The sequence below is a fragment of the Glycine max genome, chromosome 18, assembly GCF_000004515.6.
Source record: "Glycine max cultivar Williams 82 chromosome 18, Glycine_max_v4.0, whole genome shotgun sequence".
In the NCBI taxonomy this organism is placed as follows: Eukaryota; Viridiplantae; Streptophyta; class Magnoliopsida; order Fabales; family Fabaceae; genus Glycine; species Glycine max.
This window is the reverse complement of record NC_038254.2, coordinates 8,234,107-8,256,653: the sequence shown is the minus strand read 5'-3', so window position 1 is coordinate 8,256,653 and position 22,547 is coordinate 8,234,107. Positions and strand designations below refer to the sequence as shown.

Genomic DNA, 22,547 nt, shown 5'->3' with positions numbered 1-22,547 from the left:
TTTGGAGATGTGAGTACCAAGGGCAGACCTTGGGTTTTTAATAAGTTTATATTCCTACACATATAAAGGTTAGGCATATAGAAAATTGTCAAGGGTGGACCTTGCGTCCCTTGAGTTCTCATGGGGATGAAACTTAGTAAAAGAAAGGATTTTGATTTGTCGAGCCTTGGACTAGGGACATGTTCACCTTGGGTTTTGTCAAGCCTATGGAGCTGTGTCAAGGCTTACCAAGGATGGGCCATGGATTTTGTGGACTTGTAATGATCAGCAAGCGAGAAACTTGAGTTTAACAAGTCTTGCGTGCAACATAAGTGTTGTGATCTTGCATATATGGCATTCATCGTGGATGACATGTATTAAAGACGTAATTTCGTGCTCTTGCATACATGCCTCTTACAAAATTGAAGGTACTAGAGACATGATGGTGTGAATCAGTAGGATTTACCAAGGGCGAACCTTGGATTTTGCGAGCCCTTCAGAGGATTGACCAGGGAATTGTTCTACCTGGGTTTTGGACATTGTACTCTTGCATACATGTCACTCGTCATGGGTGGCATGCAATGAAGATTGTAACATTCCATTTTTCGTAAAATAAATTAAAAATGATTTTATTTAAAAATAAATAAAATTTTAGAAAAATAATGAGGTTTTTGTGATTAAATAAATAAAGAAAATAATTTTGTTGATTAAAATAATGTTTGTAAGGTAAATAAAATAAATATATGTCCTTAGAAAATAAAACCGACAAACATCATTTGAATCGAATAATTAGTTTTCTCTAAGATAATTAGTTTTCGTACTTATCTAAAAGTTGGATAGTGTGATATGGTATGGATACGGTGACAAATAATTAACATTAACAATGGCAAATTCAGTGCTGGCATACACCTTTAGCTTTGTCTGAAACTAGCACTGGTCATATCTAGCATGTGTTTTAAAGACAAGTGGATGATACATCCAACTAGCGCTGGTCGTATTAATTGGTTCAACCAGAATGGAATATTTCAATACATTGGAATAAATAACTACTTTATAAATTAACAATACATCCAACTTGCTGAATCAAAGAATATTAAACACTAATCAATTGTCCTCCTCTTACTACGGACATGGCTATATATATAATGTTGAAGAACATCAAGTTTTGCACTAACAACAAACCAAAAAAAAAAACAGAGCTAGCTAGCAAGACTAAAATGGCAGAAACTGCAGTGTCCTTGGCTGGTCAGCATGCGCTTCCAAAAATATTGGAAGCTGTCAAAATGCTGAGAGATATCCCAAAAGAAGTTAGAGACATTACAGATGAACTTGAAAGCTTTCAAGATTTCATCAATGATGCTGATAAAGTGACTGAAGCTGAAGAAGATGATGGAAGGCGTCATAGAATAAAAGAAAGGGTGATGCAGCTGAGAGAAGCAGCTTTTCGCATGGAAGATGTCATCGATGAATATAACATCTCCTGTGAGGATAAGCAGCCTGATGATCCTCGATGTGCAACTTTACTATGTGAGGCTGTTGACTTCATCAAAACTCAAATCCTTCGCCTTCAAAGTGCATATAAGATTCAGGATGTTAAATCCCTTGTTCGTGCTGAAAGAGATGGTTTCCAAAGCCATTTTCCTTTAGAGCAAAGACAAACCAATTCTAGAGGAAATCAAGATATCACATGGCAGAAACTTAGAAGGGATCCTCTCTTTATTGAGGAAGATGAGGTTGTGGGGCTTGATGGCCCTAGAGGTATATTGAAAAATTGGTTGACAAAGGGAAGAGAAAAACGCACTGTCATCTCTGTGGTGGGAATTGCAGGGGTGGGAAAAACCACTCTTGCCAAGCAAGTTTTTGACCAGGTGCGTAACAATTTCGATTGCCATGCGTTGATCACAGTTTCTCAATCCTTCTCTGCTGAAGGATTGCTGAGGCATATGTTGAATGAGCTTTGCAAAGAAAAAAAGGAGGACCCTCCCAAGGATGTTTCTACCATCGAGTCGTTGACAGAAGAAGTCAGAAACCGCTTGCGGAACAAGAGGTATGTTGTCCTTTTTGATGACGTATGGAATGGAAAATTTTGGGATCACATTGAATCTGCTGTAATTGATAATAAAAATGGAAGTAGGATATTAATCACAACCAGGGATGAGAAGGTTGCAGAATATTGTAGGAAATCATCATTTGTTGAGGTGCTTAAGCTAGAAGAACCTTTAACTGAAAAAGAATCTTTGAAATTGTTCTGTAAGAAGGCATTTCAGTATAGTTCCGATGGAGATTGTCCAGAAGAACTTAAAGATATATCTCTTGAAATTGTCAGAAAGTGTAAAGGTTTACCTCTAGCAATAGTGGCCATTGGTGGTCTTTTGTCTCAAAAAGATGAAAGTGCACCTGAATGGGAACAGTTTAGTGGAGATCTAAGTTTAGACTTGGAGAGGAATTCTGAGTTAAATAGCATAACAAAAATTTTAGGTTTAAGTTATGATGATTTGCCTATCAATCTCAGATCATGTCTATTGTATTTCGGAATGTATCCGGAGGACTATGAAGTTAAATCTGATAGATTGATTAGACAGTGGATAGCTGAAGGGTTTGTCAAACATGAAACCGGAAAAACATTGGAAGAAGTTGGGCAACAATATTTATCAGGGTTGGTCCGTAGAAGTTTGGAGCAAGTATCCTCATTTAGAAGTGATGGCAAAGTTAAAAGGTGTCAAGTTCATGATTTAATTCACGACATGATACTTAGGAAAGTCAAGGATACAATGTTTTGTCAGTATATTGATGGGCCAGATCAATCTGTATCAAGTAAGATTGTTCGACGCCTGACAATTGCAACCGATGATTTTAGTGGAAGTATAGGAAGCTCACCCACTCGGTCAATTTTTATTAGCACAGGAGAAGATGAAGAAGTATCTGAACACTTAGTAAACAAAATCCCTACAAATTACATGCTATTGAAGGTACTTGACTTTGAAGGTTCTGGTTTACGTTATGTTCCTGAAAATTTGGGGAATCTATGCCACTTGAAGTATTTAAGCTTCCGGTATACAGGGATAGAAAGTCCACCAAAATCCATTGGTAAGCTCCAGAATTTGGAGACCTTGGATATAAGAGACACAGGTGTGTCTGAGATGCCAGAGGAGATTGGTAAGCTTAAAAAGCTACGTCATCTTCTGGCTTATGATATGATCATGGGTTCAATTCTATGGAAGAATATTGGAGGCATGACATCCCTACAAGAGATACCTCCGGTGAAAATAGATGATGATGGAGTGGTCATTAGAGAGGTTGGAAAGCTAAAGCAGTTAAGGGAACTGACAGTGGGAAATTTTACGGAAAAACACAAAGAGACTTTGTGTTCCTTGATAAATGAGATGCGACTCTTGGTGAAACTAAAGATTGGTACATTTTATACAGCTGATGAGAGTGAAGTAATTGACTTGTACATTACGTCACCTATGTCTACACTTAGGAAGCTTGTCCTATTTGGGAAGTTAACAAGGTTGCCAAATTGGATTTCACAGTTCCCAAATCTTGTGCAACTGTATTTGGGCGGCTCCAGGTTGACTAATGATGCATTAAAATCACTAAAAAATATGCCAAGGTTGTTGTTCCTCGTTTTAAGAGACAATGCTTATGAAGGTGAAACTTTGAATTTTCAAAGTGGAGGGTTTCAGAAACTAAAGCAACTGCAACTCGGATTTTTGGATCAACTGAAGTGCATCCTTATCGACAGAGGAGCACTGTGTTCTTTGGAAGTATTTTCTTTACGAAAACTCTCCCAACTCAAAACAGTACCCTCTGGAATTCAACACTTGGAGAAACTTCAAGATCTCTATATTGAGGACATGCCAACTGAATTTGAGCAGCGCATTGCTCCTGATGGAGGACAAGACCACTGGATCATCCAAGATGTGCCCCATGTACGTATTTGGAGTGAGGATGCTGAAGAACCTTTGCATATATTCGGCAGAAGCTAGTCATCACTAAGATGCGTCCAAATTTGAAAAAAGAAGGTGCGTCTTTTTCACATCTATAACTTTGTAGAATGACATTCGTGGCCTTTTTCTTTTCTTCAATAAAAAATGCAACCATTATCTAATTCCTAAAATAATTACTTTTGCCTCATTTTCTCATCTAGTATTTGCTTCATTTTTCTTTCTCTACAACATCTCACTTAGAAGTTAGGGATAGAATTATCTAACAAGTATATGCCTACACCAACCAAAGTTAACGTTTCTTCATTATAAGATTCTCACCATTATAATCCTTTCTATTATTGTGCTCAGAATTGGTAGATGTTGACCTCAACTGGATTGATTTTTTTATTTCCATGTTGATAAATACTTGAACAATTTCATTGTATCATTTTAAGAAGAAATTAACTTGGTGTTTTTATAGGGTCGTAAGCATATATTTTGTGTAAATGTTGTGGGTTTTTAAAGTTCCATTACGATTGAAGCCCAATAATTAATGTGGATTTTTTTCATAAATTAGATTGTGTTAAATGTTCTTAATTTTTATGCTTTGAAGTTTGACCCACTTTGTACAACCATGAATTTTAGGAAAGCATTGAGGGAAGATTGTAAGAGGTGTTCCAATTCCAATGTTTCCGACGTTCCAATCTTGTGGTTTTTTGAGTGTTAATTATTACGCCCATTTTAGCGTTATTAACACCAACACAATACGAAGAAGCTGAAAATAGTGTTCCTACAAAGGCAGACAATTTTTGACAACTGGAAAACTCAAGATTCCCTCAAGTTCTTTCTTTTGTGGCCCATGAAATGGTGGATGAGTGGATTTGAGCAATCAAACTGCAAGATTCATCAAAATAATTTTTAAGCTTCCTTCTTCTCTTTCTCTTGTTTCCCTTTTTTCAAAAATGTGTACTTAAATTTTTGTTAACTTGATGCAATTTGAATTCTTATCTATAATTTAAGTTCATTTCTTTTAAATTGATTATTTGTCTTTGTTTTAATTTAATGCCTTTATAAATTGGCATTTGGTCACTTATAGTGCGTTGATCGTATATTCCTATCGACAACTGTGAAATTGAAATAAGGATTAAGTTTAAGATATAATGCAACAAGGTTGGAGATTTTGTAGGAATAAATATCAACAATTATGATAATTTAGATATTCTTGAACCTAATGATTGCCCTAATTGAGAAATTCTAAAGATTTAGAATTTTCAATTGCAGAAAAAGAGTTTTTGAGTTAAGATATATTCACCTTCAATTACAATAGTAAATAATAAATTCAGTTTCCAGTTATGCTTCTAGAACTTGAATTGGAGTGAAAATTTGGGTTGTACATGTTAAGCTTGGGGTGAACTCGTCCTGTAACAAGACATGTTTGAGTTTGGCTTAGCACTTTAATCCTCTTGGCATAGTGCTTCAGCAATTTTAGTACCCAAACTTTTATGTTCAGGTTTGATCCCATATTTTTCAAAAAAATTTAATGGTTCAATATATATTATTAAACTCAATTTATATACCACTTATCTGGAGTAAGATAAATTTTTCAAGGCTTAATTTTATCTTTTTGTCTCATTCATTATTTATTTTATTCAATTTTGTCCTCCTTATAATAAAATCTTTAATTTGATTGCTTAATTCCAAATCGATTCAATTTGGTCTCTTCGGTCCAAATTCACTTGACGTTGTGTATTAATAGTCGGATGAGATTCAATCAAACAAAGGAACAAATTAAATTGTTTATTAAATTTGATTTTTTTTTTTGAAAAAACAGTGAGAACAAGAAGTTTATTAAGGGGTCAAATTGCACCATTTTGAAAATTAAAGTACTAAATTAAATTGTTTATTAATAGAGGACCAATGCTAAATAAATAAATAGCAGGACAAAAAAGTAAGGTTTTTTTTTTACTTTCAAAAAATTTGAAAATTTTATTGAATTTTAGAATATTCAATTTACTTGCCTAGATTTTTTGTTTATTCACTCTTTTTTTTTTCCTTTTAATCCTTGATGTTTGAAAACTTCAAAACTCTTTTTGATCACAAACATATTTTAACTCTCATAAAACAACACAACAATGTTTTCTAAGATGAGACAGTTACAAGTTATTGATAAATCACTTTCTGACTGATATTTTCTACAAACTTTTGTGTTATTTTGTATGCATTTTCTTGATAGAATTCACATTTGGACACTAGTTTGGTATTCCAGAAGTATAACCACTCAACTGAGTGAAAGAGTAGCAAATTGTACAAATTTATGAAGATTTAAGAATTTTACATAACTTGATTACTATCGTGGTACATTGATCACGGTCGTAGTAATCAGCATGATCACAATAAAGTGATAACCGTCCTCCCAAACAGTGTCAAGATCCAACAATAGCCGTGGTAAATTGACCACGATTATGATAAATCAAGAGGGTCATAGTCAATCTATAATGGTTCAAGGCTTCAGCTAGCCACGGTTGTAGTGCTTCTTTTCGAGCAAATATCTTTAGGAAGCTATATATAGATTTCTAGACTGTGTAAAAATCATTTTTCAATTATTTTGAGTTTCATTCTTATCTTTTATGAATTTAAGACAACCTTGAGGGCTTTTAAGACCTGAAGAAGTTAAACAACATCGCTAGAATGGATTATGATCATTGTTCCTGCTTATTGGTATGTTTATGTTTATTTTATCTAGGATTGTTAGTGTTGTTCTAATCATGAGTAGCTAGTCCTCCTAGTCCGGATTATTATGTAACTGTTCATTTGTACCTTTCTCCTCATTTTTAATGAAATTTCTCATTGATTTTATGTTAATTAATTCTCTTGTTTTTACTGTTTATTTGAAACCAGTCATTTTGATACTTAATCAATTGCATAATACTAATCATTTGCATGTAATTGGTAGATTTAGGTAGAGAATGTTTTATGTCGAATTGCATGATCAAACTCTTTGGGTAATCTTCGATAAATTAGTTAATCTTTAATTAATCTTTTCTATAATTGATTTTCTTTTGACTTAAATTGATAGATCCATGATGATTGGAGTATTGATTTAAGGCAAGAAGCATCTTCTAACCTTGATCATAGACTTTAGTTGATTTTGTGAATTAGTAATTAACCGGAGAAAGAATTTTATTACAACTATGATTGAGGGAAAATTAGTGCTAGTAAGTCATAACCCCTGGTTACTCTTATCATCACCGAACCCTTTCTTTATATTCATATATTTGTTTTCTAATAAAACCAAAGCCGTAAAAATATTTAAACTATCTTTTTAATTACTTCAACTGTTAATTTAATAAATTTGACTAATTGAAAATACAACTCGTTATTTGGGTACTATTATTGCGTAAGGTACACTTGTCCCTATGCAAGCCTATCATATTTTGCACATGAGGTATAACAAACATATTGGACATACAACGATGGCAACATGTAGCATTTGCATTTCTGGTTTTGGGAATAAAAGAAGAAATCTGAAATGAAAACACTAAGAGTGTGTTTGGATAGAGAATTTTAACTAAGGAAAGTAATTTATCAGAGAATTTGAATTTCTGTAATCTAGAATTCATTGTTTGGATTTTTTTTGTGAAGAATTTAAAATTTTGGAATTTTAAAACAGAATTTTAAACAACTAAAAATTTAGAATTTCAATTTTCTTCTAAAAGGTGAAAAATTGAAATTCTCTTCTCACAGTCTTTTTCAAGAAACACCGTATGAGATTGTGAAATATCGATCGGGTCTGAGCGTAGAGAAACACGTATAACTAGCACACCAATTATATCTTTTTTTTTCATTCATTTTTTTTCACTCTCATAGTTTTAACTTTTTTTTATCCAAACATAAAATTTTGAAAATAAAAAAATTTCAATTGAAGTATTTGAAATTTTTAGAATTTAAAATTTCTCAGAATTTTAAATTCCTCCATCCAAGCACACTCTAAGGAGATTTATTTACCAAGGAAAAATTAGGGGTAAAGAACAAGAATGCAATGGTACAACTATGAATTTTCCTATTATATCAGTACACAACATGAATGATCACAATTGTTGCAGTTCTATAACTAGTGTTTGGATGACCACAACATGGGAAAAAAATACAACAAATTTCTAGGAATACAAAAAAGAAAGTGGCATTTAGGAATTCCCGTTGATCCAAGTAGGATCTGATGCCAGACAAATTGTTGAGTTTTATCATATGCGCAGTCTCTCTGCTATCAAATTGATAATAATACTAACAACAGTTGAATTAGTAATGCTCCTAATATATTGCTCCAAAATCTGCTCTTGATGCCTGATCATCATACGTATTGGAGGAAGTTGCATTATGCGGCACATCAAAATCCTCTCTATACAGTGGTGGTTGCAGTGCAGACTCCAGTAATTTGCTCTTTGTACTGTACTGCTTCATGGTATTAATCTCTGTCTTGTGTTTTCTTTCCAGCTTCTCAATTTGCATCTTCAAATTTTCATTTGCAAAGTTCTGTATAACATAAGAATAAGAAACGTGTTAAGACGGAACATATGCTCATTCTCCTCAACCGCAGTTACTGGTTTTAAAGTCACATTATTCTCCTTTTTTTATATGTAATTTTGGCATTTGATATTGAGGAGGTCCGAGAAGTTAGTGGAATATAAATGATATAATCCATCTTAAGCACATTCTCTGTTTCCTTTTTCCCTTTTAGCAGCTAAAACACCACCACAAATTGCTTCTTCGACCACCAGAAAATGAGAAATTTGTCTGTTTTTTACTTATGAAGCAATTAATGGCAGTTTTTTTATCTGGCACAAAATGGGAGATTTGTCTGCCTTTTTACTGATGAAACAATTTGTGATGGTTTTTTAGCTGCCAAAATTTGTGTAAAAAAATAAAAAAAAATGAAAAAGTGAAATCCTGCTATGAAGTATGATTTCTTCGTATCTTAAGTTATCTTTCAAAAGACGACTTACCCATTTATGTAATTTTCTTAAAAAATTTATCCATTTTGGTAATTAATGAAAGAAATTGTTCCATTTTGGTAAAAAAAAAATTCTTAGTCACCGAGAAGAACAGGTGTGGAATTCTGCAAGTCATCCAATTATAATATTAAATGAAAAGACATAAATGATTTATCTTTATACATAGATTGCTTGGAATTGGAAGACTAAGTTGTTAATTAGCTATGGAGCAAGCAAAAGGTGTGAAAGTTGTTGAAGTTTGCCACCAACCAATTCCTCCACCCCAACATCCTTGTCTCTCACCTTCTTTGACATACACTGGCTAAGGATTCCTCAAACAGAGAGTGTTTGCTTCTATGAAATTCCCAAACTAACCACTTCATTCTTTGACTCCTCCATTCTTTCAAATCTTAAACACTCTCTTTCCCTCACACTACATTCTTTGGGAAAGCTTCGTTTAAAGGAAAACACCCAACTCCTGACTGTACCCTCTGGTATTCAATACTTACAGAAACTTGAAGTTTTCATTGTCTGGAATATGTCAACTGAATTTGATAAGAGCATTGCTTCCAATGGAGGACAAGATCATTGGAAGATCCAACACGTGCCCCACGTTAGCATTGCTTCATCTAGAGACATGTTACGCCCCTTGTGAATCAAACTAACGATTTCCTTGTGATTTTGGAAGAGACCGGGAGTGACTATTAGAGGAGAAGGCACCAATTAATTAATTCATCATCAACTTAAGAGCCTAGACAGGGGAGGGGAGTGAGTACATCACTCCATATTTTGAGCTAGGGAAATGAAGGAAAATATACTTGGTTTGCTACTGTTTGAACATGTTTGAAGTTTGAAGAACTAGGATTTTGGTTCCCCCACTACAAAATCCTAGCTAGGGCATAAGAATTTGGTCTTAATTATTCTTCGTTATTGTAGTTTTTTTTATTCTTTGTTATTGTTACTATGTTTCCATTTCATTTTTGGGGTGCTGGATGTGTTTCTAAATTTGGTGGCTTATGTTCAAATCCATGGATGCAAGTGGTAATATATATGTGCGGTTGCATTCCCTGGTCATGCATGGAGAAATTTGGCTCTGTTCTGATTTTTGGTGTTTTGATCTGAGCTTGAAAGAATCTTAATTCTTAAGTTATCATATATGCTATTTTGATATAGGAAATGTGATGTTTATACCATTGTGAAGCTTAGATGGTACACTCATGTTGAAAAAAGTGATTGGTGTTCACTTTGGATGGAGTATTCTATGTTTTCTACCCATACATGGGTTAGTAGTATACTATAAAATTTTTGGAAAGATTTAAATATTCATTTGTCTTTATAATTATAAAATTTACTCTTTTAATTTCTATACTTACAAATATCTCTTTTAATTTCTACATTACTATTTTAATTTTTTAATCCCTACACATATCATTTTGATTACTTCTAGTCCCTTTCAGTGAGAAATAAAATGGATTAAAAATAGTATGTGTTTAGACTAAAAATGGATGTTTTTAAGTATAGGAGCTAAAAGGAAATTTTTTTGTAACTATAGGATCAAATGAGTAAATAAACCTTTTAGAAATTTTTATGACCATTTTGTTGTATGAATTTGGATTAAATCCTATTGTGTTAATTTTCAGTATTTCCTGTGGGAATGTTTTTATTCTGGACTGATCTGGTGAATTTTGGTGAGTCAAATTTTCTGAAGATCATAAGCACGATTTCCACAAAGTTTTGTGTGAAATACAAATGTTCTTTGAAGTTCTGGGTTTTTTAGGTAAATGTTCACACGGTTGTGTGTTGTAATATTAATAAAAGCTCGAGCTTTTGGTATAAATGTGTAATGTCAGGATTCAGGAAATGGTCCTACAAATATGAGTTCTCTAGAAATGCATTTTGCACAGAATTCTTCTATATATGCTGTTAAATTATTCCCTCTTGGGTGTACCTGGAAGATTTCTATTGCTTTTTGATAGGGAAGCAGAACACACAACCACCACAGGGGTGCAAGCAACAACAAAGGTGCAATCAGCAACAAACAAGCAAAGTGAAGTCAAGCCCATGCCAAAAGAAGAGTAGCAAAGCCAACTTACCTCCGAGACTATGTTTGAGGGTGAATTAGGAATTAGCAGTGCAATCATCCTTGCTTGAGGCTTGTCGGGCAGTAGGAGACAAGCATAACAAATCTGATCCTGTAATATTTTCTAGGCACAAAAAGAGAAAAATTCTGTTATTCAGGATTAGTATAAATAAGACATGTAACAAAGCAAGCAAGGCAATGAGAATTATCCTTTCCTGAATTCCTTTTTCCCTGTCTTTGGAGGCTTCTGGTCCTCGAAACCAGGTTTAGATTTCCAGCTTGTATCAATTTGGTCACCACTGTGCCTCTAGGGTATTTCTCTTCATTGTAGAAGAGGAAGAACCCACAGAACCACCTATTATAACCCTACCCACACCTGACCCCGATATAACCTCACCCGTTACCTCACTCACTAAACTGGAACCATACCCGGCCCAACTAAGCCTTAACTCTTTGGCGGGACACTTGGCCCCTAAAACGCTGCATTTTGTAGCCACCATCTCCGGTCACAACGTAGTGCTTCTAGTGGATGGAGGAAGCACTCATAACTTCATCCAACATTAGCTAGTTGCGCAGTTGGGTCTCTCTCCCACACACACCACTCCCCTACGGGTTATGGTCGGTAATGGCCAACAATTGGATTGTAACAGTGTTTGCAGAGCTGTCTCCATTTCAATTCAGGCTACGACGTTCGTCGTTGACCTGCATGTCTTGCCAAATTTTGGAGCCAATGTGGTACTCGGTGTTCAATGGCTCAAATCATTAGGTCCTGTCCTAACCGATTATAACGCCCTATCGATGCAATTCTTCTACAATGGCAAACTGGTGCAGTTACAGGGGGATATTGATGCTTCCCTGAGTGTGCTCTCACCTCCACAATTTTTCCACCTTTGCCGTAAGCACGGCGATAGCCTTTATTATCACATCACTTTGCTCTCGACTTCGGCCCCTCCATGTCCAGATGAGCTACCTGAGGCAATTAGAGCCTTACTCACCAAGTATAAGGCTCTGTTTCAGGCTCCTCATTCATTACCGCCACCTTGAGACACTGATCATCACATCCACCTTCTCCCTCAGGCGGCACCAGTTAACATTAGGCCCTATCGTTACCCGCATTATCAGAAACACAAGATTGAGAGCCAAGTAGACACAATGCTGCAACAAGGCTTAATCCAACCTAGCACCAGTCTGTTTTCATCATCGGTTTCGTTGGTGAAGAAACATGACGACTCATGGCGGTTTTGTGTGGATTATAGAGCATTGAATGCTCTTACAGTGCGTGATAGGTTCCCGATACCCACAATTGATGAACTCTTGGATGAGTTGGGTGGTGCTAGGTGCTTCTCGAAGTTGGACCTCTTACAGGGGTATCACCAAATTCGTATGCACCCTGATGATATCCCAAAAAATGGCATTTCAGACCCACCACGACCATTACAAGTTTAAGGTGATGCCATTCGGGTTATGTAACACCCCATCTTCATTCTAGGAAACCTTGAACATGATTTTTCGTCCTTACCTCTGCCACTTCATCATCGTTTTCTTCGATGATATTCTCATCTATAGTGGCTCTTTCGATGATCATCTACGACATCTTGAGATTGCTTTTCAGATACTGATTGCCAACCAATTTGTTCTCAAATTTTCTAAATGCTTCTTTGCTTAATCTCAAGTCGAATACTTGGGACACTTGTTTTCGAATAAGGGTGTGGAGCCTCTAGCACCAAGGTCGTTGCCATTCAGCAGTGGCCCATTCCTAGAACCACTAAGGCGCTGAGGAGCTTCTTGGGCCTTGCTGGTTTTTATCGCAGGTTTATCAGAGGCTATGCGACCATAGTAGCACTACTAGTCAAGGACACTACCATCGACCCTTTTTAGTGGACAGAGGAGGCACAAGTAGCTTTTGACCACCCCAAATGTGCCTTATCCACAACTCCGGTATTGGTCTTATTGGACTTCCAATTTCCATTTACGGTCGAAATAGATGCCTCAGTAGTTGATATGGGTGCGGTCCTTTCCCAGCAAGGGCACCCCATAGCTTTTTTCAGCAAACCATTTAGCGCGAAGCTTCTCCGTTCATCTACATACGTCCGAGAACTGTTCACGATTACTACCACCGTCAAGAAGTGGCGTCAATACTTGCTTGGCCACAGGTTTACCATTGTCACCGACTATCATAGCCTTAAAGAGCTTCTTACTTAGGTGATACAAACTCCTGAACAGCACATGTACCTGACCAGGCTAATGGGGTATAATTATGAGATTCAATATCGCTCTGGCACCCATAACTAGGCCACAGATGCCTTTTCACTCTTGCCAGAACTTGGCCCCTCTTTCTCCATGCTCTTTTCTGCTCCTTGTTTGACCTTCATGGATGAGCTATGCCGTCAATTGGAAAATGATCCAGGGTACACCCAATGCCGGCATGAAATCCTCTCTTCCCTGGCAACACACCCTAAATTGTCCATTTCCAGCAATTTGATTTTGCACCGTGGCCGAATTTGGCTCCCTCGGGATCTCCTATTAATTCCCACATTGCTCACCAAATTCCATGCCACTCCCACTTGCGGCCATGTCGGCGTAGCAAAGACCCTCGCCCATGTCTCTGAAAACTTCTACTGGGTAGGACTGAGGGATGACGTCACCCAGTTCTTGGCCAAATGTATTGATTGCCAATGTACTAAGTATGAAACGAAGAAGATAGCTAGTCTGTTGTGCCCCCTGCTGGTGCCATATCGACCCTAGGAGGATCTTTCGCTCGATTTTATCCACGGACTATCACCGTTTCACGGCAACACCGTTATCCTGGTGGTCGTCGATCGATTTTCCAAAGGAGTGCACTTGGGTATATTGCCGCAAGCTAACATGACCCATTCTGTTGTAGCCCTGTTCACCGATATGGTTGTCAAAATTCATGGTGTTCCCCGAAGTTTGGTCTCCAACAGGGATCCTTTATTTATCAGCAAGTTCTGGCAAGAACTTTTCAAATTGAGTATAGAGTGACGGCCAAACGGAAGTTCTGAATCAAGTTATTGAGCAATATCTGCGAGCATTCGTGCACCGCCGGCCAGCATCGTGGGGGAAGTTTCTTCCATGGGCAGAATGGTCCCATAATACCTCATGGGATACAGCCACTGGCACCACTCATTATGAGAACACCTTCGGCCGGAAGCCTTTTAACTTTCCCGAATACATCCCGGGGTCCTCACAAATTGATGTTGTGGATCATATGTTACTGTCTTGAGAGGAAATCTTTCTGGCCATTCACAAGAAATTGCTCAAAGCTCGGGAATCCATGAAGATGCAGGCCGACAGCAAGAGACGTGATGTCAGCTATGAACCTGACGAGTGGGTCTTACTCAAGCTACACCCTTACCGCCAAACCACAGCAAAGGATTCGCAGACAATTTCTGGCAAACTAGCCAAACGATTCTATGGGCCATTCAAAATCATAGAACGAATTGGCAAGGTGGCTTATCGCTTGCAACTTCCAGAGGGAGCTAAGATACACCCAGTTTTTCATTGCTCAATGCTCAAACCATTTCTTGGAACTCCTGATGATGATAAGATAGCTGCGTTACCTACCCAATTCACCAATCATCAACCCATCATTTTTCCGGCAGCAATTCTTGATTATCGTTCGACATCAGCAACTCCAGCTTCTTGGGATGTGTTATACAATGGCATGGATTATCCCCAGATGAAACTTCTTGGGAGGACTGGGACCAGCTTCGCCAAGACTATCACCTTGAGGACAAGGTGATTCTCCAAGGGCCATAGGATGATAGGGAAGCAGAACACACAACCACCACAGGGGTGCAAGCAGCAACAAAGGTGCAATCAGCAACAAACAAGCAAAGTGAAGTCAAGCCCAAAAGAAGAGTAGCAAAGCCAGCTTACCTCCGAGACTATGTTTGAGGGTGAATCAGGAATTAGCAGTGCAATCATCCTTGCTTGAGGCTTGTTGGGCAGTAGGAGACAAGCATAACAAATCTGATCCTGTAATATTTTCTAGGCACAAAAAGAGAAACATTCTGTTATTCAGGATTAGTATAAATAAGACATGTAACAAAGCAAGCGAGGCAATGAGAATTATCCTTTCCTGAATTCCTTTTTCCCTATCTTTGGAGGCTCCTGGTCCTCAAAACCAGGTTTAGATTTCCAGCTTGTATCACTTTTCTTATATTGGAAAAAGTTAGAATGTAACTAAAATGTACAGCATGGACAAATATGAATTACCCTCCTCATAAGAGTTTTGCTTTCATTTTCTTTTTCTCAATCATTATATTGTTTTTTTTCTCTAAAAGGCAGCTGGATCTATATATATATTCTACTGAACTATTACAGTATTACCAAGTTTTAATACTGTTGATGTTTAGCTTGTGCGGTAGAAGGTTCTGATTGCATTTGCAATTTGGATGAAGAAGTAAAAATGATTTTGAATAGCCTTTGTTACAATGATTACTTTCATGCTAAGTTGTTTTACTGAATTCATAGCTCTGCCCTGTGGACCAAATGTGGCCAAGAATGTTTTTGACCAGATGCGTAACAATTTCGAGTGCCATGCATTGATCACAGTGTCTCAATCCTACTCTGCAAAAGGATTGCTGAGACGTATGTCGGATGAGCTTTGCAAAGAAAAAAAGGAGGACCCTCCCAAGGATGTTTCTACCATCAAGTCATTGACAAAAGAAGTCAGAAACCGCTTGTGCAATAAGAGGTATGTTGTCTTGTTTCATGACATAGGGAATGAAAAATTTTGGGATCACATTGAATCTGCTGTAGTTGATGATAAAAATGGAAGTAGGATACTAATCACAACCAGGGATGAAAAGGTTGCAGAATTTTGTATGAAATCTTCATTCGTGGAGGTGCTTAAGCTATAAGAACCTTTAAGTGAAGAAGAATCTTTGAAATTGTTCAGTAAGAAGGCATTTCAGTATAGTTCCTATGGAGATTGTCCAGAAGAATTGGAAGATATGTCTCTTGACATTGTTAGAAAGTGTAAAGGTTTACCTCTAGCAATTGTGGCCATTGGTGGTCTTTTGTCTCAAAAAGATGAAAGTGCACCCGAATGGAAACAGTTTAGTGAAAATCTTAGTTTAGATCAGTTGGAGAGGAATTCTGAGTTAAATAGTCACTACTAGAAAAGAGGCTTTCTACAACACCATTTTTACGTCGGTTGTATGAAAAATGATGTAGTAACTAAAGTAGTGGCATTTTCGTAAATACTTATAACTTTTTAAAGACGGGTCTCTGAAAACCAGCTTAAAAAATGTTTTACCATAGCGGTTTTAAAAGACCGTCTTTGAAAACATGTATTTTTCTCTCTCTATGATGATGTGACATGTTATAAGTGGATTAGCTTAAAAACCCTATATCTTACTTTTTCTATACCCTAACTCTTCCAATTTAGTTGCCGTCATAGAGAGCTGGGGAGAGAGAAGAAACAATGGTGCCCCACTCACCTCTCCTTCCTCCTTGCTCTCCGATAACGGCGACCCCTTCCACTCGCCGCAAACTGACCTCCGCGACAACTCCCGCATCATCGTCATCATCGAGACAGCATCAACTCAGTTCACCCAGGCCGCGCCCCCGCGCCGGAATCCGAGCACCGAAACCCGCCGCGGTGGAATCCTTCAAGGAGTTAGACCATTTCCAATCTGGAAACATCATGCCTTTGGCCACATGGAGGTAACTTATTCAACTTTCATGTCACTGTTCATTAATTTTAAAAATACCTAAAAAAAATATTTCGACACTTCTTTTCTCCCAAAATCAAATATTGCAGGAAGTCATGGCGGCAATCAGAGTTATGTTTGAAAAACTAAAGGAAGAAGTTGATTCTGACTTGGGTGATTTTCCTGGAGATTTGGTGGGCATTCTTGAAAAGAATTTAGTGTCTGATCGTGAATGGAAAGAGAGATTGGAGGATCTGTTGGTTGTTACTCTACAATGTGTATGTGTGTGCTAGGTGCTCTGCTCCAGCCAGAACTCGCTGCTCCAGGTGCAAAAATTGTTAGATATTGGCAATTCTTTTAACTTACTTTAGCTTCAAATCTATTTTTCTTTCTCCCATTTTGTGTACTTAAATTAATTGTGTGGAAGCATGCTTTGAATACTCATCACAATATCTGCCTTGGGAATAAGGATACATGGCTGCTAATTAGATTGAAGTTTTACACCATTACCATGCCACCAAATGAAGAATACACTTCCTTAGGAGTTGATTTCTCCATGACATTTTGTTTAAGAGTTTTCAAGACTTTAACTAATGGAAATGAAGTGGAACGACTAAATCTTGTTTTCCGAATTGGAAGAGAGAAGAGGGGAGACAGTGTATATTATATCCTATATTAAACAACTCATGTATCTGCTCTTTTATAAATTTTCTTCTATTACATGATTGTTGGGGAAAATATTATGTTTGACCATAAGATTATTTCTCAAAATTTGAGCTGTAAGTGGTTTGCAGCTCTGGAAATTGTCAAATAATCCATTGGAGGCTAAATCACAAGCAAGAATGCCTGCAACCGTAAGTATCTTTATTTATTGACATCTGTAATTGGTACGTGCCAGGCATTACTCCTCAGCATGTGAATTCCCTTTCATTTGTTTGTTTATTCTGTTATAGCTGAGAATAAATATAGAAAAGGGAAGGCACTTTCTATTAACTTGTCATTACTATTTTATTTTAAATTATTGTAACTAGGTTAGAATTGTTAATTTTTAGTTATTATATAGGAATCTTTTGTTGGAGCTGATTTTCTACATAGGTTATAGCTGGCATTTTGTTTATTAATGTTGTTTTTTGTACCGTATACTCTGTTAATTAGGGATTTGAGATTGCCATTTTAAAGTAACTTGGACAATTAGACTTTAAAATATAATCATACTTACAGAACTACAAAATGTTTGGATTACTGCGCTAAAAGTCTAGAGATCTAGGAACTCGAGTCTATAGTTATGGTAATGAACAAAAATTAGATATAGTTATTAGATAATTTTTTATACTATTTTTTAATTAAAATTAAAACTTTACTTTGATAATTTATGGAATTTATCCTTATTAAATAACTTAATTCTTATACTTACCGCACTAGCAATGATGTATTAGATTAGAGTATATTTGAAAAAATATATATTGATTAAGCTTTAAAATTCCAAAATTTTAATTGTTTCAGGATAATTTTCAAATTTAATCTATATATATATATATATATATATATATATATATATATATATATATATATATAGATATATATATATATATATATATTTATTGATTAAGCAATGATGTTGTACTCCTCAAATACACCCTATTCATTCGGATTGAGAGTGAATAATCCAAAGAAAATCAGCATCTATCATGATGTGCATAAATTTTTGCCACTTCATTTGCATTACTTTCTTGCAATAGGTAGCCACTTTTAGGTTTTGAGTTATTTCAATCCATGCTTGATTCGCGTATGGCTATTGAGAGAAATAACGTTAGAACATCACATGGAACGCATCGAGAAATAACGTTTATTTATTTATTTATTTTTAATGGAAGTTATTTATTTATTTATTAGAGGAATTCTTGGTTTTCTTTTCTTGTCTTATTAAATCTATTTCCCCTTTCTCTTTTTATTCTTTTCTATTTCCCCTCTCTAACATATTACAATAACCTCTGGAATTTAAAATGCTAATTTTGTTTTTCTTCTCACTCTTTTTATCCCGTCTTCTAAGTTATAGCCTTTGTGTGAATAAGTTTCAAGCTAAAATTAAGCTTATTGTTATTTTTGTAAGCAAAAAGCAATATTATTAAAGCATTATAGTCAAGCTCCAATTAAGCTTATTGTTGATTCCATACTTGTACTCAATTTGATTCAGTCACATCAACAGTAGTGCTTAATTATTACATCTTTATATGGATAAAAGTTGAATTTAAATTTGAACTTATATATCATATATGCATGTAGTGGCCAAAAGTGTCAAAGGTAATTAAGTTTGCTTGGATTTTATGTGTCTTATGGTTTGACGGGTAATAACATTAAGATACTTTGATTAATTTGAATTAATCATAAATAATTTCAAAGAAGCATTTTTTAAGGGAGGGTGCTAAATATGTTGTTTTATGTTTGAATGCAGAAATATAGATCTCCAATGTTAATTTCATTTTCTCCAATGTTATTTGCAAAGTTCCTGCTATAGTGAATGGTTTAACTCCCAATAAGTTGAATAACCTCATTTCTTACAGGGATCTACAAAGATTTCTAGCAGAAAGTACAGCCAGGAATGAATCAACCAATTCCATAATTTGTAATGAAGTCTGCCAGCTTAAATCATCTCTTCTAGAGGGAATTTTAGTGGTAAGTTTCCTTGTCCATTTTTACAAGTGCAGTAGCTCAATGACCTGGGAGGTGTCTTGTTTTTTTAACTATATTTTTTTTCTTTTCCTTGATGAGTAAATTCTATGGTGCCACAACTATATATACTCTTGTTGGGGGTCTTAGTCATTCTTTTTCATTTGCTCCCCTAAAATGGATTTAGTGCAACACACATGTGGGCTTTATTTAACTCTGTGTTGTCACCCTGTTAACTTTTCACATTGCCTCCAAGGATGAACAAAAATAAAACTTTCGTTCTTCTGAGTTGTTTCCATGCGGAAAATATATTGGAGACCTGAACTGAGGAGGCCTTGTATAAGATCCTTTTGTATTATATATGCTACTTTGTTGATTTTTCTTTAGATCGAATGTTGTAATTTTATTTTCTTAATGCATTTTCGTTTGATGTAAGATGTAGTTGTTATCCTTTCTAGAATAGGGATTTTGTGCAACACTCACATGGGCTTTATTTATCTCATGGTTGTCACCTTCATATTGATATGATCTAGTATAGTACTATAGTTGAATTCACAGTGTCCAAGCCTAAGAGTCGAGTCCTGTTTTGATGGGTAGCATGACATCTTTTAAAATCTAATTTTTTGGCTTCAATATGGAATAAGCAACATATATATTCTTTGTTATGAATTTGCATGTGCATTTAAGTTTTTATAGGTGCTACTATGAAAAGTTCATATAAAATTACTTATGTTGTTCCAGTAGAATTTGTGTTATGTATGCTTCAATTATACAATGTAGACTGTTTGATTATTTGTCTTTTTTCATCTTTTTTTGTCGTATATTTCCTCTCAAGTTAATTACCATTAATTTTGGGATCTTTGTATGGTTCTATTGCTTAGGGTGAAATTTATGTTTTTCTTCTTTGCCTTTACCCAAATGAATCGGGAAAAGTTGATAAAGATGGCTGGTTTAGTTAGAACTGGGGGAAAGGGCACCGTGAGAAGGTATATCTATACACTTAACCTGAGCTTTCAATGAAATGTCAGTATTTCCAATATTAGATTTAACTTAAGATGCTTTGGTAAATCTTGTTTCATTGGATGTATCATCCTTAGTCTCATATGGATGTATGACTTACTTTTTAGTATTTTCTCTCCTATTATCTAAAGAGTTTTGGCTTTTGAAATTATGATACTTGTTTATTTGGAAACTTGGCTCAAGATCTGAGGCAAATGAATAAGCTGAAAACACAGGTTTCTACATCGATTGTAAATTAACCGACGTTGGCTATGCTCATTCTAAGTCGTTGCTTACGACAGCAACGACGTAGAAAACACAGGTTTCTACATCGATCGTAGACTAACCGATGTAGAAACTAGTGTTTTCTACGTCGTTGCTAGCTAAGTAACAATTTGCTTTATGACGTGTTTCTAAGACGGTCCTTTTATGACCGTCGTAGAAGGTTTCGCATTCAACGACACTACTTTCAAAGACAGTCGTCCACCGTCTTTGAAAATCGTTTTCCACCGATGTAAAACGCTATTTTTGTAGTAGTGAGTATAACAAAAATTTTAGGTTTAAGTTATGAAGATTTGCCGAGCAATGTCAGATCCTGCTTATTATATTTCGGAATGTATCCGGAGGACTATGAAGTTAGATCTGATAGATTGATTGGACATTGGATAGCAGAAGGGTTTGTCAAACATGAAACTGGAAAAACTTTGGAAGAAGTTGCCCAACAATATTTATCAGGGTTGGTCGGTAGAAGTTTGGTACAAGTATCCTCACTTAGAATTGATGGCAAAGTTAAAAGGTGTCACGTTCATGACTTAATACATGACATGATACTTAAAAAAATCCAGGATACAGGGTTTTGTCAGTATATTGGCAGACATGATCAATCTATGTCAAGTGGGATTGTCTGACACCTGACAATTGCAACCGATGATTTATGTGAAAGTATAAGAAGCTCACCCATTCGGTCAATTCTTATCACCACAGGAAAATATGAAAAATTATCTGAACACTTGGTAAACAAGATCCCTACAAATTACATGCTACTGAAGGTACTGGATTAAGTTATGTTCCTCAAAATTTGGGGAATTCATGCCACTTGAAGTATTTAAGCTTTCGCAATACAGGGATAGAAATTCTACCAAAATCCATTGGTAAGCTCCAGAATTTGGAGATTAGTAGGCTTAAAATGCTACGTCATCTTCTGGCTGATTCTACGTGTTCAATTCAATGGAAGGATATTGGAGGCATGACATCCTTACATGAGATACCTACAGTGACTATAGATGATGATGGAGTGGTCTTTAGAGAGGTAGAAAAGCTAAAGCAGTTAAGGAATCTGATGGTGGTAAACTTTAGGGGAAAACACCTAAAGACTTTGTGTTCCTTAATAAATGATATGCCACTCTTGGAGAAACTAGCTATTGGTGCAGCTGATGAGAGTGAAGTAATTGACTTGTACCTTATGTCACCTATGTCTACACTTAGGAAGCTTGTCCTACGTGGGACGTTAACAAGGTTGCCAAATTGGATTTCATAGTTCCAAAATCTAGTGCAACTGTATTTGGCAGGCTCCAAGTTGACTAATGACGCATTGAAATCACTAAAAGATATGCCAAGGTTAATGTTCCTCTGTTTCGCTCACAATGCTTATGAAGGTCAAACTTTGCATTTTGAACGTGGATGGTTTCAAAAAGTAAAGACACTGCACGTCATATGTTTGGATAAGTTGAAGTCCATCCTTATCGACAGAGGAGCACTGTGTTCTTTGGAAGAAATTGTTTTACGAGACCTCTCCCAACTCAAAACAGTACCCTCTGGAATTCAACACTTGGAGAAGCTTAAAGATCTCTATATTGTGGACATGCCAACTGGATTTGAGCAGCGCATTGCTCCTGATGGAGGACAAGACTACTGGATCATCCAAGATGTGCCCCATGTAGGTATTTGGAGCAGGGATGCTGAAGAACCTTTGCATATATTCGGCAGAAGTCATCACTAAGATGCATCCATCTTTGAAAATAGAAGGTTTGTCTTTTTCACATTAATAACTTTGTTGAATGACATTCATGTTCCATTATGATTGAAGCCCAATAATGTGGTTTTTTAATAGATTAGATTGTGTTAATTTTAATGCTTTGAAGTATGCCAGGGAAGATAGTAAGAGGTGTTCCAATGTTTTCCGTGTTCCAATCTTATGGTTTTTTAAGTGTTATAACGCCCATTT

At 36.1% G+C, this 22,547-nt stretch overlaps 1 protein-coding gene, 1 non-coding gene and 1 pseudogene across 2 annotated transcripts; all 3 read left to right on the top strand.

Annotated features, from left to right (window-relative positions):
• Nucleotides 1–1,152: 1,152 nt before the first annotated feature.
• Nucleotides 1,153–4,004, top strand: LOC100798997 (disease resistance protein RPM1). The gene has a single exon (XM_003551517.3). It carries the CDS (start codon nucleotides 1,197–1,199, stop codon nucleotides 3,966–3,968), a length of 2,772 nt encoding a protein of 923 aa, XP_003551565.1. The 5' UTR covers nucleotides 1,153–1,196; the 3' UTR covers nucleotides 3,969–4,004.
• An 11,429-nt stretch (nucleotides 4,005–15,433) lies between these two features.
• LOC106796859 (disease resistance protein RPM1-like) lies at nucleotides 15,434–22,322 on the top strand (annotated as a pseudogene).
• On the top strand, nucleotides 19,572–19,658 carry LOC113000281 (small nucleolar RNA Z159/U59). Its single transcript, XR_003265572.1, has one exon. It is a non-coding gene; the product is annotated as a small nucleolar RNA Z159/U59 (small nucleolar RNA).
• Nucleotides 22,323–22,547: the final 225 nt, after the last annotated feature.

Coding starts and splice junctions, on each gene's coding strand:
- LOC100798997 (XM_003551517.3), top strand. CDS start 1,197: ATGGCAGAAACTGCAGTGTCCTTGGCTGGTCAGCATGCGCTTCCAAAA.